At 43.2% G+C, this 21081-nt stretch overlaps 1 protein-coding gene across 2 annotated transcripts in view; it reads left to right on the top strand.

Moving 5' to 3' along the window:
• The window catches only part of LOC118789013 (interleukin-1 receptor accessory protein-like 1), a 319783-nt gene that overhangs the window by 297942 nt on the left and 760 nt on the right, over positions 1 to 21081 (top strand). The window contains exons 8-10 of one of the 2 annotated variants that reach the window (XM_036545289.1): positions 1433 to 1578; positions 10171 to 10314; positions 17126 to 17296. In XM_036545289.1, coding sequence (XP_036401182.1) covers positions 1433 to 1578; positions 10171 to 10314; positions 17126 to 17296 — 461 coding nt within the window. Of the gene's footprint in view, positions 1 to 1432; positions 1579 to 10167; positions 10315 to 17125; positions 17297 to 21081 lie in introns of both variants that reach the window. The other variant, XM_036545288.1, reaches the window with a different exon arrangement.

The raw sequence follows: 21081 nt of genomic DNA, 5'->3' as shown, positions 1-21081 counted from the left end.
TATCTGAGGTACCTGGACTCACAATCTCTTCTCACATAGCATTAGCATCCTTGTTGTTATTGTTGTTCATCTTTTCTGCTATTTTCTTGGACAGCTGGAAATTTGAATAGATCTTAAATGTTAGGGTGTCCAGACCGGCAAATATTTAGTCTCATTTTAAATCCTTTTAGCAAACCTTTGTCTGGGTGGATGATCAGGGCTCCTGTCCTAGGGGTGAGGCACAATGAGATCAACAAGAGCAGGGTTGCTGTGGTGGAGAGATGGTTTTCATGGATGTAGCTGTACTATGTTGAATCTGTTTCGCCTGTGCTTCAGTGTCCTCATGCGGGACCTGCCAATGTGCAGATAGCATGGAAGGAACTGTCTTAAGAGAAAATTCTCCAGCAGCAGCCACAAAGCCCTAGCACTTCACTCAAGCAGGATGTGGAGCCCTAATACGTTACTCATCTCAAGGTGTGCAAGGGTGATTTGACTAATCACTGCCAGGAAGCTCCTGCTCCATGCTCTGGCAAAGGAGCAATACAGCACCCCCCCCACCTCCCCCTCTCTTCTCCCTCTGTTTTACAGCTCTGTAATTGAAAGCCGCTCAGATGCTGTATAGAGAGTCTGTGTCACTGCTAAGACAATTATTACTTTCCTATTCACTTACTCAGATTACGGCCCGATTTTGACAATCAGCGTCCCCTCACCACAGTGGGGAGAAGGGAGCCACGGTTAATTATTGACCCATATTCCAACACCTTGAGAGAGGAGAGACCACTGCGAAATGCGACAAAGCTCAAACCTCTTCCGTCACCCAAATTGCATTCATTATGAGCTGGGGTGTGGCATTAAAGCGCCGCCGGTGAGAACAGTGGCAGTGCCGGTGAGGGAAAAGGAATGAGGCTGTGCTCTCTCTGCCTGTCATCTGTCACATATGAGCTCAGCAGGGGAGCTTCATTTACTTCATGGAATATTGTTTTCTGTCATCTCTTAGTTTCCATGGCAGCCGCTATAAAAGGAGGCTTTTTTCCTCCATTACTTGATTTTCTCCACCCCCACCCCCTCCCCCTCCCTATAACCCCCCACTGTGCAAGCAAAGGCGTTGTTATTGATTTTTTTTCTGGTGTTTTAATCACCAAAGTCATTAACATACAGTCATTTAAACAATTTGTGTCATTTTCGCTCAGAGTCGCAGTGCATTTCTTCTGGTTTGTCGCCATGGAGAGGAGAGGCGCACTCCCCTTTGTCTGTGGGTCTGCATGGACATCTCTGTTCCTGTCTTCATATCATAGCCAATTTATATCAAGCCAGAGATCCAATTAAATGAGCATCCTTTAGGTTCTGCCAGCTTGATTCCTCCTGGGTAATCATGTGACAATGAGCATGGTAATGCATTGTAATTATCAATGATGGGCAGAACTCTCTGTGAGCGTTTGCTTTTCCCTTGCAGGATCATCCGTGAGCACCTGGGGGAAAAGGAAGTGTCAATCTCCTTGACGATTGACTCCATGGAGGAGGGGGACATGGGTAATTACTCCTGCTACGTGGAGAATGGCAACGGCAGGAGGCAGGCCAGCATCCAGCTCACGAAGAGGGGTAAGGGCCAGACCACAGGTCTTTATATCACCTGTATCTGCCATGTCAGTCTTTATTGACCAGCTCTGGTACTCAGCTGCTCCAATATGACTATGCAGACTAAGATGAGAAACTCTTACACATGCAGAGCTCACAGTGTTAGGAGTTTTCTCCAGATGTCTGTAGAGTGAGGTAGTCTGAATTATTAGCACATTATCCATTCATATCACCATTATCATTGTGTGTCTTAGCAATGCTGAGCACTAAGAAATATGTGTTTTTTCAGTGGGATGGGCCTCACATTTGTTGTGTATAGTTACACAGAGTTATTGGTTATCACGTTCTCTCTCAGTGGTAACATGACAATTAACACACCTTGGTGTATTGATTCACAACAAGTGTATAGATATGCAGGTATGTGGAAGACTGGGGAGTTAAAAAGATGGACAAAGTCTTACACCCCATTTAGTATATGCTAAACTTGTCACTGGCTTTTTTTGCTAAATAAAAAGGAGACACACTGTAATTTGGTCTTATTCCTATTTGTATGAATCGGAATATACTGTGCCAAAATATTAACAGCCTCCAGTGAACTTGATATTCAGTGCACGTTATATAAAAATATGGCCTTTAATTTTTTCCTTTTTTAAAGGCCACTTCCTCTGTTTATGCTAGCATCTTACTTGTTACTGCAGTGTAAGGGCAAGTGAACCTCTTCCATCTAACGCTAAGAGTTGTAAATTCAGAGCAGAGAGCAGAGGAAGGGGTTTATTAATCCATTCATACAAGTGTCGGAGGGTTTCCCTTTGTTTCTCGGGGCGCATTGAGCTGCACCGCGTGGGTCCTTCCAGAAGCCGTGTGTTCAGAGAGCAGCTTGCTAACTTTAGCAGGAAGGGCCCTAATAGAAATTGAGTGGCTCCAGCAGCAAGCGTTCAATATTCCAGCAGTGAAGCAAAAGTCAAGCAGCAGGGCTGCTGCAATGCCCTGGTTACAGCAAGTAATCTCTTATATGTGCCTGAGCCCTGCATGGTATCGACTTTGTCCAGTTTTCTTAATTTGCAAGGAATGATGCCAACAGGATTGAAGTGCACAATTCTTGCATTGACATTTGAACTAACAGCAACGGTAAGGTCAGATAAAAGTGCCAATATGCAAATTTTGTGAAAGATTGCTCCATCATTGTCATCCCAAGCCTGGAGAGGTACCTTTACATCGTACCTCCTGTGAGGGCCGCTGCACTGCACTCTCAGTTGCCCAGATTACTTTTCCCTCTAGATTTAAATAGTGATACTATTCTGTGTAAGTCGCAGTGGCCCTTGTGTAACAGAACATTGTGGAACCCTTTTATGTAAGTGTAATTGTTGCATTGTTGGAGACCGTGGTTGTGATTTGTATCTTTTTTAGATTCACATGTTCATGACACACGTGCGCATGCGCACACACACGCACACACACACATACATGTGCACACATAGACACACACACACACACAGACATGTGCATGCACATACAGACATACACACATGATTGTACACTTACACATACACACACATGCACTCACACATGTGTGCACAAGCACACACACACACACTCACTTTTAATGTACACACATTCCTGATCTGGCTAATGCAGAGGGTCAGGCCTGTGTCCACCCCAAGTGACGTGACTCGTTGGCCTGCTGTAAAATAGCACAAATGTCAGAGTCGGGTTGTGTGCGGTATGTTTGTGATTAGGAAGTGAGAAAGAAGGGACCTATGGCAATGCAGGGCTGAGATTTAATGTGGGGTGCAGGTAACACCTGCAGCAGTAAGGGGTGTGAGTGACACAACGACACAGCAAATACCACATGCAGTCAGCTTCCTATATCTGCCATGTGCTCAACAGTATCTCAGGTGCTAAGACCAAATCTCTGAATGAGGTTGGCTGTGCTCAAATAACAGTTACAGACCAACAATATAGCTCTGCATGACACATATAACAGGTAGCTGTAGAAAACATTGAGCCCTCTATGCATACTGGTAATCAGCCTTGCATATATTTATTTATTTATCTTTTATCATCTTTGAAGACTGTAGTTGTTGAAACTGCTGACTGGTTAAAGCACTGCACTTCCACATATGGTATACAATGTAGTTTTGACACTGTATTGCGTAGCCCTACATAGTACTATAGAAATACACTGAATACTTTATTCAATGCAATTGAAACATAGGTCCCCAGAATATGGCCTTCAGTTCTGAGTGTGTATATATTTAGCATTCAGTTATTGCTTGTGGACCTGCACCGCCCCAGCTTTTGTGTACTGCTCAACAGAAGTGGCTCATGGTTCCCGTCAGCCAGCAGAATGTGCTCCCCGTAGTTTTTTGCGGCAGCGCAGACCAGTGAGGTCATCAGCCACTGACCTCTGGTCACATCTGCTCTGAAGCAGCCAGCAGCAGCGGTCAGAGCGAATCACAGGACAGCGCTGTGCGGACCCCCCCAGGGGATCCCTCCCCAGGCACGCTGCTACCACCCAAAAGGCTCTGCGGCCTGCTGACAGACTCACAGTGACACAGATGTAGAACAGAGAAGTCACTTTGAGCAGTGGTGGGAGCCATAATGTACCTGTTCTCTGCTTTATGCAGCAGGGCTGTAATTGAGGTCACCGGTGGTATAGGTGCTGGGGATATCGTACTCCCGGGTTCATTATGGTGAATAAGGTGGGAATAAATTTTCTCATGTGGTAGTACTACTAGGACTAAATATTTTGAGAGTACCTCCCCTTAAGGTATGTATATGTTAAAGGTGTGTGTCTGCCTGAACACAGAACAGAAAAAGGCCAGTAATCCTGAGCCATGCATCTCACCGTTTGAATAAAGTGAGGCAAATGTATAGCAGACTATGCTTCCATTCCATCATTCCTACATCCAGTACCCCCATGCCAGAAAGATCTTTGATTATATACTGTAGTTTGAATTCGGTTTTGTATAGAGGATTTCATTTTTGCAACAATGAAGAAATGTGGACTTGAACTCCCACAAGATCGCCTTACTGCTAAAACAATAGGTTCAGTCCCTGCAACATTTAAGTATGTGGACAGTGCACTTCTGTTTTTGAATGGTGTCTCAAGACTCCACTCTCAGCAATGCTAACTGACTCTGCAGTCTTTTACTGTGTGTGGTGTTTGTGTGGAAGCAATGCTTTTTTAACACAAGTCCCCATAGGTGTGTTTCTGAACATTGTACTTGTTTACTGTACAAGCGCTTTGTGATGATCATTATTTATTAGGGGTCTGGTGTTTTTTTCTTCAGTAGCAAGGATTTTTTTTTTTTTGCTTTGTTTTGTTTTGTTTCCAAGTAAAAAGTAGTTATCACTTGTGCATATATTTGCATAGTAAGTTATTTCTCTTTTAAACTTGTAGCTTTTGAGAAAAGCTTTGATGGCAGCCAAGTTGCATTTCATTTGGTGTATGAAAGGGTTTATTCTGCGCAGCGTATTGTGGAATAAACTTTGTGAGATTATGCTGGCCTCTTGAATTTAAACATTTTCAGAGGCGTTTTTCCCCTGTGCTCAGCTGCAGAGACACCACACATTTGCCACCATTTTGATGTTTATTTTATGGATTCACGATGGAATATTCATGAATCGTGCAGAACCGGATCGACGCTGCCTGCTCCGTAAACAGGAGCTGCTTTATCTTCTGCCTCTGAGTTTGTCAGCAGATGGCACATCTAGGGCTAAATTGCTTTTGACCCTGCTTCCATCTTTAAACGGGACGGACAGGGGTGTCGAATTAACCTCATCGAGCACGCGTTTGTCACCCTTTTCTCTGTTTGGTAATTGGCGGCGAAGCTGAGAGAAGCGAGAAAGCAAGTGCGGCGCGAATCCAGGTCATGCATAATGCATCCCGTGTTTGATTTCTGCGCACCATTCATCTGCGTGATGAGAAGCAAATCCGCCTCATCGGCTCCGTAGTGGTCGTCCCTTGGTTACATCAAGGGCCAATAAAAAAACGCCACTCCAGTTTAAGGAGGAGAGGACGTCCTGCACTCGCATAGGCGATGAGGAGACGACTTAAGTAATGGATCCTTGTTCACTGGAGTAGCTGCTCAGCGTGATACCCCTTTGAGTGGAGCAGTTGCATAACGGCTCCAGATTAGCAGACCGACAGCTCTATGATATCAGGAAACAGCATGTTAGAGGTTCACAGTGTGCACATCATTAAACTGACATTCCTTTGGGCCGCTGTTCTGTTTGTGATTTCTGTCTCACATCAGCCCAACGTGTACTGGGAGCACAGAGTAAAAGAGCCACTGCCTAGACTTAATGTAGAACAGTATGTGTTTTGCCAGTAACAGTGAGTGCGTGGCTACATTTATGGCAAATTTCTATGGCTGTCTGCCACCAAACACAGTGCTTTGAATGTACTGGGAAAAGGTCTAAAGTGCAGCTCTGTCTGTATATAGGGAGTGTGGGGTCCTTGGAGAAACAAAGCTATGAAAGACCTTCCAATAGCCAATCAGAAAGCACCCATGGCACCTCCAAGAACCATGCCAACCTTAAGGGAAGGAAAAGAAAAATACTGTATCCAGCTGAAACTGAGAATGACTGTTGGTCGAATTCATATGAATGCTTTTATAATTCCATCTTCTTATTCACACAAAAATTTAAATAATTTTTCTTCAAAAGATGGAAAACAAAGTTACACACTAAACAGCCATTTGTCTTAATAGTTCAGCTAACTAAAAGAGGTTGCTGACAGAACCAATCATCCTCTTGTTACAATATTATTATTTTCAACAAATTTATATATTTGTTCATACGTTCCACTTCATATTATACAAAGAATAGTCACCATCAGTCACCATGATAACATGGATGTTTCCAGTAGTGTGAAGTCATTGGTAGCATTCTCCACATGGTTCATAGAATGCTCCATTTCTGTATGGCAGTGATTGAAAGCAACACCTGCTCTAACTGAAATAGCTGGGCAAATTACATCTGAATCCAAGGCATAACTCATAGCGTTGCAGTGTAACGCATTAGCGGTCCCCATGAGGTGACTACTTCAAGGGTTTGAAGCAGGTGCAAACCGTACAAGTAGGCCAAGACAGTAAGATGCCTCCTAATGGCTTAATATACAACTACAAAAGAAATCATATCAGGTTGTGTGTGTGTGTGTGTACTTGGAAACATACAGTACGCATGTACTTGGGTCCATGGGTGTGTTGGTGTGCATGTAAATATCATTAAAGAGAACACATAAAAACCTCTTTAATGCCGTGTTCCATGCAGAAATTGGCAAAAGATATAAAAAAAGAACCTTATTTTTTAAGGATTCAGGGAGCAAGTTGATCAGCTGATGTTTGAAACCAATAAAGCCATTTTGTTTGTTTTTGTTTTGCTTGTTAATGTTTTTTGCTCCGCTAATCGATAGGCTTTGGCCGGTGGAGTAATTTCCCCTCAGAGTTTCGGCTGATGTTTGTGTTCCTCTAATGTAAGCGCTCAGTGCCCGAACATTAGTTTCCACCGCCGGCTTTGCGACTCACGCGATAAGTGTTTCTTTTATTACATCTTGTAGAGCTATTGCTTGTTTTAATAAGTTATTAATGGCACTCCTGCCACCATGACAAGTGCATTACGGGGCAGACTCGAGAGCGACGTTTCTTTTGATTTATTGGTCAGGCAGTCCGTCTGTATTCTCTCTTTTTTTTTCTCCTGTGGAATTTGTTGCACAAGGTGATAATAATTTACTCTGTTTGTGGTGGAAAAGATTGTAGCAAGGGCTGCATAAACTAGGATAGAAATTACAGAGCGGTGAGCTCTTGGCAGGGGCAAACAAACCTCCAGACCTTGGGTTTAATGGAGCGTGTTTTCCTTCTCCGTTGATGTACTGGGAGCCGGTCTGAATGCTGCAATGGAGACACCCTGACATCCATCATTTTTAATCCCTGAGGTTATGGTGAGCATGTCTCTCAAGCAGGTTGTTTTTAAGCACTTGTGGAACACCTTCTATTCATTTATTCAAGCCTGCAAATTTTACATCTCTGGAAAATGACTCCGCTTGCTTTTCTAAGATGGTGAAAAGCCTCTCCGCTTCTGTCTTTAGTGATGGTCTTTTTTTTCTTGAGTAGGGATTTTTTTTTTGTTTTGTGTTGTGTTTTATGTCTATCAGAGCAAAAAGGCATCAGCACTCGCACATATATCTTTTTATTAATATGAGCCTTTCAGTGAATCAGGAGAGCAGAAGATGCTAAGGTGAGATATTTTAAACAATCCAGGTGCTTCAGTTCATTGCAGCACTGATGAGACCATTTCGTCTCTGTGTATCCAAATATGCCACCGTTTGTGTCAGGCATTGATTTCTGAAGGCCAGGCTTCACCCATGGATTCTCAGGAACAGAGCATCCCAAAAGCCTGCCACACATCTGCCTCGGCCATGTTACCCAGCATGCACCGAGAGCCATACAGGTGGATTGGTCATTGTCTTTCACCCTCTTCCCACGGGGGCGTGGTGCAGAGTGGCTCCCCAGTGCTGATCAGACCTTGCTGAACTGAGGCTCAGAATGTTTCATATGGAAGCAGAAAAACTCTCTGGAAAAGGGAACACCGGAGATGGGAAGTAGGAAGCAGGAAGCACAAGGGGAAGTGGGGAAGTCTGTACCGGGAGGCCAAAATAGGAAGGTTTGGTCAGTGATATAACAGCATTGTCATTATAAGAAATAGTCTATAAAACAGCAATCGGATGCAGGACAAGACTGGACGCAATGCAGACAGCATCAAAGCCATATATAAACATTTCCTGAAAACTCTCCAGGAAAGACAACTACTGAACAAGACTGACATGTTATGTATTCATCAAAGACTTCTTTTATCAATATTTTGTACTGTGTAATTTGTGTTCTGCCTTTGTATCCCTGCCTAGGATTGCCAACATTACATCATATTGCTGTTTATGGAAGCTGTCTGCTCTATTACCATTCCCATATGAAATTGGTGTCGCTTTACATTGAAATAATTGACTGTTAATTGCCATTATAGAATTATAAAAATACTTTGAAGTACTTTGTTTAGCTAGCCAGACTTCTCCTATGTGTAGTAACTGAATAACTTGTGAAAATATCTTCTGAAGAAACAAGAGTGATGGGAGACATTGCCCTTGTCTCCTCAGAACAATGGGCCAGTGAGCAGCAATATTTCTGCTTTGACGTCACACACCATATATTCATATATTCAATCCAGCTAAGAGGGAGGAGTCAAGAGATATATGGATGTTATTTTGCAGTAAGCAAACCAAGGGGGGAGATAGGAGTAGGTTATGGAAAGTTGTGGCAGAACAACCCTATCCATGGCTGCTGAGCTTGAAAGACAGAGGTCGTCCTTTGTCATATGTGTCATGCTTTTGAAGATCTGTTTCAAGGGATCGGGCTGACTGAGGAAAAAGACAAACTCTGTCTTTGTGATGGATTGGGCTGCTGTGAGTTCAGCCTTACCCCAGCAGACATTAGCCAGCCAATGGGCTGTGACCAACAGAGCCCCCATGGGGGGAGCCACACATCCCAGCAGAGCTGAGAGAGCATCTACACACACATTTCACCCTACTTGTCCTGTTCTCCTCCTCTTCCATACCTCCTCTGCCTTTTCCCCAGCAAATGAGTGTTAAAATACACAGAAATTACTGCGTTCATTAACTCATTCACAGGAGACTACATCTTAAATTGCGAGAGGCCAGAACAGGCCCCAAGTATTCTTGTACCCGTGCCATGGTACTCTGGTCCTCTAGCTCTCTTTCTGTCTCTGGCAGGGGTCAGAAGTCACTTGTTCTTTGACAAGGTCACAGCTCAGGGGTTATCCTTCCAGGCAGTGTGTGATTCTGTCAGATCAGAAGGATGACAAAGGACTTCGGGACCTGAGATTATCTATCACTATCAGACGCCAGCTCTCAGCTGTGGTGGCAGGGCCCGATCCACTTGGTCCAGTGCCTCCTGGCACCACATGCACTCTAAGGTTTAATGGACCATCTCCTGACAGCACAGAGTTAACTGTGTGTGTCCAGTCTGGTCTTTGGTGGACAGTGTGACCTGTTGGCTGGGGCAATGGGTTGAAGAGGACAAGACGAGGGCTGGTGATGATGACTATATGACATTTATGTTTATTTATTATTATTGCAACAGCCAAGTGTGTTGCTCAGTGATCAAAAGTAGAATGGTGGTACTACCTTTTTCACTGCATAGTGAGGTGAAGTTTACTTACTTCATTAATAGTCAAATACATGAAATAAAAAGTTGTACATCATTTTTCTTCCCATTTTTCTTTTTCCTTTTCTTTTGCTTCACTCCTCTCTCCTCTCCCCCTTTCCTCATCCTCTGTGTCTCTTTCCCTCTCTTTCTCTCTCCCCATCCTCTCTCGTCTCTTTGTCCTTCTCCCTTTCAACCCCTCTCACCTCTCTTCCTTCCTCTGTCTTGCTTACTCTCTCCCCTCTCCCCTTTCTCCCCTTTCTCCCCTTTCTCCTCTCTCTCCCCCTCCTTCCCCTTCTTTCCCCCTCTCTTTCTGTCTATCTCTCTCGTGCTTTCTCTCTCGCTCTCTCTTTCTCTCTCTCTCTCTCTCTCTCTCTCTCTCTCTCTCTCTCAGCAGAGCTGATGTATACAGTGGAGCTGGCAGGAGGCCTGGGGGCGATCCTGCTGTTGCTGGTGTGCCTGGTCACGCTCTACAAGTGCTACAAGATAGAGCTCATGCTCTTCTACAGGAACCACTTCGGGAGCGATGACGTGGATGGAGGTGAGACTCTCCAATGTATCTCAGCCCACTGGCCCTGATGCCTCTCTCCCCACTGCCCCAAGCACACAGCTGTAAAGAAGATGTATTTAAACCACACATGCTTGCTGTAGATGCATCCCCAGCCTTCCAGTGTGCAGAACAACTTACTTTGACGTAAATATGGTGTTGAGATCAGTGCAGTGAAGGGATTTGGAATGCAAGGCATTGTGGGAAACGGCATAAAGTACATGATGGAATTCACATAGAACAGCCTGGTTAGTGGCCATTTACCAGAGAACACGCTGTCTTGGTACAGCCAATCAGCATTTGGAGAAAGCTTTGGGGTATAGCTGGTGCTCCAGAAGAGCGGGGTACTGTGAGGATCCCCTTTCACAGGCCTGGGCCGGCTCTGTGGAGCTTGAGGTGCAGCAGTGCTTCTACAGAGGGTGGACCCAAACTTTCAGGTTTCATTTCATTTCATTTTGCCTATTTCACTTTGAGTACGGATCATGGAGCCATGTCACTCTTAGTTTTGAGCTCCATGAGGTTCTTGTCAAGCCAGGAACCTCTGCCATCACACGGCTAACCCGCAAAACCCAAACTGCTTTCAGTGGCTGTCTCTTGCCAAACCATTCAGGGAGTAGCTATCCTTGACATATGGTTACAGTATATTTACACTAACAAATGAGTGAAGGTGCTGAGACTTATTTTTCATTTGAACAGCTATTTGCAGCAGTTACAGAGATACAGAATATATCATCTTCAGAATATTGTTTCATGTAATCAAGACTAATATTAGAATAAAAAAAAGGAAAGTGATGAACAAAATTGGTAAGTAGAATAGAATAACCAAAAGGTATGTAGCTTACAGCTGGATGGAGGGTTAGCATAAGACAACAAAAACTCATAAATTAAAAAACGAGTCTTGAGATGAATTAAAAACCCAACACCAACTGCTGGATGGACACCGCAGAAAGTTTTCCAGTAAAGATATGGAGCACAAATAGCTGAATAACATTTCATAAATATGTGTGTAGCGTTTAGCTTTCTTGCGTATGGTTTTTAATATCTCTACACCTCTGTTCTCAGAGCGCTAATATATCAGGAATGACCTCTGAATGCCATTAGGAGGAATAAATATGAGAGGCGTCTGAGGGTGTTTTTTATTGTGTTCAATGGAAGACAGCCCATTAAAAAGCCTGAGTACTTAAATCGATGGGTGGGGAGGATGAAAGTGTAAACACTATAACAAAATAAGAGTGCATTGTTTTCAGGGTTCGGGCAAAATCAAACCTCGAGAATGAGTGCCAATTGGAGTTTTGTTTCCATTTGTTTTGCCTTGATAAATATATATATATATATATATATATATATATATATATATATATATATATATATATATGTGTGTTTTTTCTCAACAAGGCTGGAATATATTCAAAGAGTCAGATTACTTTCAGTGGTGTCTGGAGGCTTCTGTGGGGGGGGGGGGGGGGGGGGGGGGTGTCATTGAAGGGTATTTTTCGGTTGGTTGTGTTCAACCATAAAACTTTATAGAGGATGGGGGTGCTGGGAGGGGGGTTCTACCTTGACGGTTGATAAAACTGACATTTCTATGAAAGTCATTACCAGCTGCACTTGGGCATGGGCCCAGGAGTGGGGCTTTACAATAATAGATGGCTTTAAAGCAGATAAAACAGCAGTGTAGGGCCTGACACCGAAGCCTTGTGCTTAATGACAAGCGCCGATTGTCTCCTTTAATTGCGCTGGCCGAGTGAGCGCAGGGAGAGGGAAACAGATTTTCAATTTGCTCTGTGTTTAAGGGGATCAGTTTCAATAAGCCACAAAAGCGTTTCCCCATCCCTCCCCACGGACCCTGTTACTTTCGCCGGCGCAGGGTGATTACTCCACACCGCGTCCCTAAATAAACCGAGCCGCGCTCCCATTGGCTGGAGGGGCTGTCATTTTATTATGATCGCACTTTGTTACACGGTGATTATTTATTGTTTTCTTCGATGATAAATTTTTAAAAAATGTCCAGTTTGGTCCAAGGTGTATGTAAATGTGTCACCTCTGACTCTGGGACAGTAAGTGATATTGAATGTAAAATGTATGGATGGATTTATAAAAATGCAATCTGTTGACACAGTAATATTCTGTCTCTGAGACCATATCCGAATGGCCTCATCTGTAATCCTTGAGCACATTCAGGGACACATGCTCCCTTCCATGTGAGCTCCTCTGCAGAGGGCTGGATGAGCCGGCCGCATCGTACTCATCAGGGGCCAATTCTGTCCAATCTCAATCTAGGCCGCAGCCTCCGCATGGATTAGATTCGGACCCCTGCTGACGGGGAAAAAGAAACTTCTTTCTCTACTGCTTGGCATTATATTAACAGAACGAAAAGCCCAATAATGATGCTCATTTGAACACAGGCCATAAAAACCCATCACAACACTCAACCCAGCTTTCTTGCTTCCTCTTTCCTCATTCCCATCTAAGCAATTTAACACTCCTCATATGCCAGATAGCTTGTGCACTTCAAAGTAGTATGGAGCAGATTGAGAATACATTAAGGAGCAAATAGCTGCTTTTGATCAGGCAGAGACATACATTTGGTCTATGCATACAAGTCAATTTCTCCTAATCGGAACAAGCTGCTCGGTTTACAAACCTTGATTATGCATTCTGTATTTTTCTTGTGCTTCTCTATAGCCACTCTGTTCCTGAGAGAGTCCGGGTGTAATTGGAAATAATTTGCTGTGGCTCTTTAAAGATGCCAGGCGCCATTAAGGGCCGTTCAGGTTGATGGCTCCTACTTGAACGAGCACTGTCAGCTCTGACCTGAGCAGTTACAGCCCATTTCCTAGTTTAAGCATAAGGCATAGCTTAAGCATATACATGATTGACTCATTTATTAAGAAAAGACTTAAGGGCCAAAAAAACATTCAGAACACAACTGTGACTGTGACACAGTATGGCAGAGCTTGTGTCATTCTCTCAAGTGAGTCAGTCTGGAGTCAAGTAAGTCTTGAAAATCAATATACCAAGGCTAAAAAAGTTATTTTAGGGAAGTTATTTGAACCCATGGGTATTGCCTAAATGGTATTAATAATAATACACAGAGCTATTTGAAAAGCTCAGCCTCTATATACAGGCATATCACATTACTAAGCCAGCCCATGGGACACAGCGGGTGGGGGTGAATAACTCACCACGCTCCCGCAAGACTCGTAGGACCTCAGACATGGCGCTGAAGTTCCAGAATCGATTAGCCCTCACTAGCGGTTAGCTAGTGCTTCACCCTTAGCCTGCTCTGCGTTCCCCCTCCAAGGCGTCACTTTCACCCCACAGATCAGTGACTCATCTTGACAGCAATGCACTTATTTTCTTTGCCTACATCTCCCTGGCTTAAAGGAACAGAGTCTTACTCTCACACCAAGCGTGTTGCTGAACCATAAATTAGCAGCAGGGCTCCACAGGTTGGTGCCCCAGACCATGTTTCCATTCTATCAGTATGGATCATGGCGCTGCAATTTCCCTCAGATATGCACGTTAATTTAATTGTTGCGCCGGATCAGAGGTCAGCCAATCCTTTGTTTTAAGAGAAGAGCTGCTCAAACTTCACTGCGATATTTCATCATTAGTGCCCTGGTTACAAGGTGTCAGATGTTCTGTAGAAAGCTCATATTTCTCTATTGCCCAGACATTGTGCTCACCTCTGAAAAGTGCAAGCTCATTGCCAAGGTTTCAGAGTGCAGGAATGTCTGTATTGAAAGGCTGTATATGTGTGTGTTTGTGTGATTGTATGTAAAATTAAAATCTTCATCTTAAACAAGTCACCAGTGTGAGAGGACCATGGTCCTGCTACCCCCATGCCTCCATGTTCCTGGGTGTTCTCCAGGACTCCAACCTCCCCAAAATCCTGACCTTTTCTGTTCCTAATCTGAGCATCCTGGCCCGTCAGTACTGGTGCTTTGGCAATGACCAAGCCAACTTAGAGATGCTCTTTTAAAAAGCTTCTCTAGTCCTTTCCTCTGCCTCTCCTTCCTCCCCCCACCTCTTCTCTCGTTTTTAAAAATAGGTGTCCCTCCACAGCTTCCTGGGTGGGGCTCTGGCCTTTGAGGGATAAGAAACATCTCCGAACTACCCTTCCTTCAGTTTAATGCAGCTTGAGTTGAACCTTACAGCACTAAATAGTTAAGCTGAGGGAGAAGATGGACTGGTGTGCAGGGGTCTCTGAGGAGGGCCACTCTTTGGTTTCTTCCTTCAGCCCACCACTCCCTGATTCGTCTCCCACAGAGCACATCACAGCCCTCCCCATGCACCCCAGTTCCTCTCTCAGTTCAGTTTAATCCATTAAGAACTGGAATCAATCATTTCTTTTGTGCTGTAACAGAAGGGTGCCATTTTATGAGGGAAATGTTGATTTTGTGTTTGCACCTATGAGCTGTTTCTGATTCGCTCCATGCACTCAAGGTGTCACTGCTTTGGCAGCCGAGGTTGTGCTCATGATGAAATGTACCCTGGTGCGGAAACCAGCACCAGGATCAATGTGACACCGGCACTGTGACACAACGTGTCACATGTCACCCGCTAGAAGCTGATGCCCGTCCAAACACTCCGATTTGCCACCACAGAGAAGGGCCAGGGAAACCGCACAGCGAACATAGACCATTTTGAGCCACCAGCTGTTCCTCACGCAACTTCATTTTTGGTCCTACAAGAACAAAATAGCCATTTCCATTCCTTCCTTTGTGCAGGTATGCACAGAGGATGCACCAAAACGATGTGCTGAGGTGAACACTTCGTAGTAGGCTACTGGAAGGGCTTTTTATATTAAGTGTCATATTGCCCTACGTCACACAGAAATGATCTTCCTTGTTTGTGGTACACGTTCCAAGGCAAGATTAAAAATAAGAGATATCATATTGTGCTCTATACAGTATGTGATACCCCTTTTGGATCTCACAGCAGGCATTCAAAAAGGTGCAGTCAAATATTTACAGAATTAAGGGCAACCCATAATATGCCAGACACTACATAGCTGCCACAGGGGATCTGTCTCCAGAACCACAAAAAACAGACCCATTTGACTCATTAAGAATTTGTCACTGACACAAGTGTGATGAGTGATTCATTTCTCTCAGAGGCATTGGCTCGGCCCTGGTGCTGGGTGTCAGAGCACCTTAATCGTCAACGCGTCCAGCACCCAGCGTGCCCAGGAATGCGTCGGAAGTGTTTCATACTTCTGCCACGTTGATGGGTTCTCGCTCGGCTTGCAACCAAAAAAAAGTTTACCACATTGATTTACCCTGCTGCTACAGGGTGGTAACTGTGAGATACAATGCGAGACCATACAACAGAGAAAGACTTTGAGTTGGTGAGTCACATTTGGAATGCGGGATTCTGAATAGAGTAATTGCTTCCCAGAACATTTCTAATGGAAAGAAAGAGGTTCAGATCAACCAAGGACTTACTGTACAATGTACAATTTATATAGTTCGATTTTTCCATTCCCCTACCCATTATATTACATTGCCCCTTGTAAAATTGAATCCCAAGTCCCTCATTCAGCTGGACACGTTTCACAAAAGTGGTATTGTCGTCCTCTTTTCTTTTGTATAATTAAGGTTTATGGGGTCATTTTCCAGAAAAATACATGAATGTTCCCTTCCCTAAGGTTTCCTACCATCGTATGCTTTGAAAACCCAAGAAGACAGTTACTTAACATCCAAAATAGCATTATAGCAGTCAGGGCAATATGACTCACTGAATCCGAGGGTATTGTATTTGAATTGGTTTCTGGTTAAAATTCAACACAGGAAATGTATCACAGTTGCTAGAATGAGTTTGGACTTTTTCTGCTTTCGATGATCCCAGAGGAATGAGAGGCTGTAGTGAAGAGTTGTGAAGGGTGCTGTTTGACTGAGCTCTAATGAAATGTTCAGTCAAAGAGGGTTTCTCACAGAATGACTTTTTCAGCTGTGGTTAGTAATTGTTAAAACCACCATGAGCCAGCAGCAGTACATTCTTGTTCACTCTTGCTTTAAGCGAGAGAGACTTTGTGCGGGTTTCCAAAAATGAGGCGGTTGTGTGGTGCGTGTGTGTGTATGTGTGTGTGCATGGGGGAGGGCTAAAAAACCAAGATCACACCACAAAAAGGCCTAACAGCTTAATTTTGTCGACGCACACTCTCTCGAGGCCAGGGATCAATGTCGCATACTGGTTCCGTTCAATACCTGTGTGCGCCATGCTAGTAGGACTCCAAGGAAAAACCTCTCCCCCAGCCAAGCTGTTAATGCGAGTCACAGGAGAGAGCTACTCCAAAATAGATTTCAGAGCACTGTTCCCTTTGTACAGTCCATTTGATTGATAAAAGAAACCTCCAGGTTGTTATACCACTGTAAAAGGGTAAGGAAACAGTCAACACCAAGAGGCTTAAGGGAAAGCGGTGCTCCATTATAACCTTGTGTATGCTAACGAGCTGTCTACTTACAGATGTGTTCAAGTCCTGTTTGTTATGCTCAGCCAAGAATGACATGATTAAATAAACCACACATTAAATGTTTGTGGGCAAAATCCTTATAACCAGATTTTTAAATGATATTAATCCAAAAGGATTATGTTTCGGATGGAATGAAGTGCCATGCGTCATTTCAAGTCAAAATCGCAATTGGCGTTTTCTGATCTTTGGGGTATGTATGCTGTTTGGTTCACAGTTATAAATATAACATTAGGTTAGCACGGCCTGGCAATTTAGAAACCTTTTTTACTCTCTAATGATAGCAGTAAGGAAGGAGAGCACAGTTTTTTTTGTGTGTGTCTCCTTCAGAAAACAAAGACTACGATGCATATCTGTCCTACACCAAAGTGGACCCAGACCAATGGAGTCAGGAGACTAGAGAAGAAGAACGATTTGCGCTGGAGATCCTCCCCGATGTCCTGGAAAAGCATTATGGGTATAAACTCTTCATTCCAGACAGGGACTTGATCCCAACAGGAAGTAAGTGCCTGCTATGCGTCTCTGACAGTTGTTGGTGCTGTCATCGTTGGTGTCATTGTTGTCCTTGTATATCATGTTAGTCACTCTTTCATTTTGAAACATTACTCATCCAATACCTCATTCCATACCATACCAATACATTTTTCTCATTATTATGAAAAGCAAAACAGGAAACAGAAGCTGAAGACAAAGAAAATGTTGTCTGTAATTTGGGCTGCGCTCAATAACTACAGCATGGTGTTGCTAACCTGATTATGTGCAATATGCAATATGCAGTTAACAGTGTTCCACCAACCCAACATAGTTCACACTTGAAACTTTTGTTTGCCTTCACTGTGTGGCCATAATATTCCTAATACTGTAGCTGCTGGAGCATAATAGCTACTAATGTGCTATACTCATAATGAGATATGAATTTGCTCATAGAGTATGAAAATAAACCATTGACAAATATGTAATGAAGTAATTAATGCATTTTCACTAATTTCTTCTCCTAGCCACAACAGAATGAGCTAAGAAATACTCCACCAGTTGCTGATGTTGAAGGAACTGTAAAATATCTCATTGTGTGTACCTTTGCCAGCTGTGATGCTGTGTCACTGCTGTGTGAATGGAGCTCTTCTTGCACTGTTATATACTTCTGGGCTTAGATCATGAACCTGAGGGTGTCATTTCTGTGTCAGACTGCTTTGGCTCCATATCATAAACATTTGTTTTTTCTTTTTTTCATTTGTCTGTAAAGTGTTAAAATTTCAGCCTTTTTTCCACTCTGCATCATGACTGTCAGTAGGGAACAGCATCTTTTAGGTTAGCCTATATTCTGCCATGTAATAGTCGTATTAGAATGTAAAGCTGGTTGAAAGTGCATGGCTTTGACTGTGTTAACTGGCCAATGCACAGCATGCACCCAGTGAATTAATTCCATGTCTGTCTCTTATTTCTGAATACAGACTAAATTCCATGCAAGTAATGTATGTGTGTAGCAATAACAAAATGTTAATACCGTTGTTAAAAGCATAAATGTTATTGTTATAGATCTATAATGACTTGTACTGCGTGAACTGTAATGTGCTACTTAGTGGTGTTCTTATTGCAATGCGCCAGTGCCAAATGGGCCATATCCTGAGATAGGGGAGACTCTCCAAGCTAGCTGTTTAGCATACATCAAGTAAAAATGTAAAATTCCACAATATCTTCACATTCACGGATTCTGTGACACAATAAGTTAATCAGCCTTTCTCCATTAACAATAAAAAAGGAAAACTGACTGACTGACTGTCTTTGTTGGGCTTTTGTGAAGACTTTAATCTCTTCATTTGCTTTAAAGTGTTCTGTCATTCAAATTTTAATTGCTGTTTAATGATCTGTTGCTGTGTTTATTTTTGTTTGGTTTCGTTTTTGCCCATGTTACCGCACCCGCTATTGTTTTATCACCTTCCTTTGTTTTTCACCCACGCACATCAGTGGAAACCATTATGTAGTGTGTGTCCTGTTGTTAACTGCCTATTCTGTCAGGGGACTGATAGGTTGTAATATGGGACGTGTGGTTAAGTGTTTACATGTGTGCCTATAAATGCCAGTAATATCATCAGGTGTGGTATTTTTGCCTAATGTCATGCCAGCCTGCTATTATCACTATACTCATATCCATGGAAAATTGGGTAGACGTTCTCAAAGAATTCAAATTAATCATTGTCTATGGAATGCAATATATCTTTTTAAGCTGAGCAGTGTTCTTTCCATAGAGAATCCAAAGTTGGTGCAAATTTTGAATAGCCGATAGAAAGGAATAGCAAAAGCACATTCAAGTTCCTAAACTGTACATGTCAGAGCAAAAAGTTTGTATCCACTTATTAAAATGTAAATATGAGAGATTAAATGCCCTTCTTATTGCCGCAGCTACAAGTCCCATATTAAACCGGTGGTGCTGACAGAGGGGGGGAGGGGAAAGAGAAGAGGACAGAGAAGAGAAGGCATAGCATATTCCAGTGTCATATGAGTCCCCTTGCTATTTCTCTGCTTCCTTTCTTCTGATCATAGTTTGAATGCTGAAATATTTATGTTTAGGTTTCACCATTGATCATTTCCAGGATGACACAAGACTCCTTAGAGGTACTCTATCCTTCCCAAGCCTTCTCCACTTGTATCCACGACTGTACTGTGCTCCCTCTGCAAACAAAGTCCCAGATTCCACTTAGATAACGCATGGTGTAGTGGTAAGGAGCAAGGAGTAAGTTGCTCTTTCGATTTCCATGTGAGGCGGTGATGCTGCACCCTTGGACTTGACCTAAATTGCTTCAGGTGTAGAAATGGGTAAAGTGTAAAACTTCTAAGTTCTAGACAATAGCATCTTCTAAGCAAACATAACAGGATAAAGCAGGCATAGTTTGCTGACCATCTCAAAGTGACGGCCTTACGCTAACATGATCATCTTCCTTTGTGCAAAGCCTGCGCCACAGGGATGATAGTAGAACGGTATCAGCGTACTACTGCCACCCATAGAAGAAAGAGGCAGATGAGGAAAAACAGAGAGAGGCATGGAGGAGGAATCAGAGATGGAGAAAGACATAGAGAAACATGGAGAAGGAGGCAGAGATTGAGTGAGTGAGTGAGAGAGGGAGAGATTGCCTCCAAAGCACGGGGGATTGGGGGACAAGGATGAGTGTCTGTCTCCTGTCACTGAGCTGAAGTGCTCTTTGATGGAGACAGAAAGTAGCAAGGACCCTGTTAGCCTGTAAAGAGGAAGCACCTCCATCTGTGTTCTCCACCCAGCTCAATTTAAACGTCACGACAGGCAGCTGGAGACAAGGTCAGCATTTGAGAGCTGAGTCGGCTCCAGCTGACACCTTCAGCACTGATTGGAGCTCAGCCACATTGCCATATCAGGAGAACCACCCCAGCATTGTCATGCCCTGTCGAAGAAGGTTATCACCTTATAGGTTATCACCAATATTCTAAATATATAAATGGAAAACAGGAAGGAATAAACAGAAGCATATATAAATGTAGTCAAAAGCATTATGGGAGAGGGGGTTGGTCATTATGACTGATTAGAACAGCTGAAGATAAATACCCCAGTTCGGTTACAAAATACCACAGAACTGAGGACCGTTTCCTCAGCACGGCCTAGTTTTTCCTGAATTAGAAATAGGGTTCTCTGGAGTCTGTTCGTTCTAGAGTCATCGTTTGTGCTTGTCTGTCTGTTTTATGTTGTTTTCCCATAATCTGTGTGTTCCTTGATATTGTTTTGTGTAAAATATAAAACTGCGTAAGTAATGTGTAAAATTGTGTAATGTTGAGTAATACAGGCATTGTCAGATTTTGTTATAAGAGAGTAAATTTTATACTATGTATATCAATGAATATTGTACAGATTCTAACCAGCGTATATCAGTACTGTTGCTTCCTCTGATTAGTACTGTTATATATACAATTTGGTGACGGGCTGCCAAAGGTAACCTAGGAAACAGCGGCGCACTAACAGATCTGTAAATACAAAAAACAAGTACTCTTAACATTGGATAACCTGAACAATCTCTACAGAGTATAATTTGCAGGTGCATATAAACTGCAGCATATGGAAATTGAGTTTATAGTGACAATAAAAAAATTCTCTTTCTCAATCATCACACCTCTATAGAATCATAGTATATTGGACTGTAAATGAGCGTAGCCTCTCTGTGTGACCTGCTGAGAGATGTCATAGTAGACTTCGGTGTGCCCAAGGAGTGAGAACAGAAAAGACGAAGTCTCACCCTCTTCCCTCCCTCCTTCCATCCCTTCCC

Source organism: Megalops cyprinoides, chromosome 14 (assembly GCF_013368585.1).
Source record: "Megalops cyprinoides isolate fMegCyp1 chromosome 14, fMegCyp1.pri, whole genome shotgun sequence".
Classification (NCBI taxonomy): domain Eukaryota; kingdom Metazoa; phylum Chordata; class Actinopteri; order Elopiformes; family Megalopidae; genus Megalops; species Megalops cyprinoides.
Note: the sequence above shows the minus strand (reverse complement) of the source record. Positions and strands in the feature narration are given on the sequence as shown.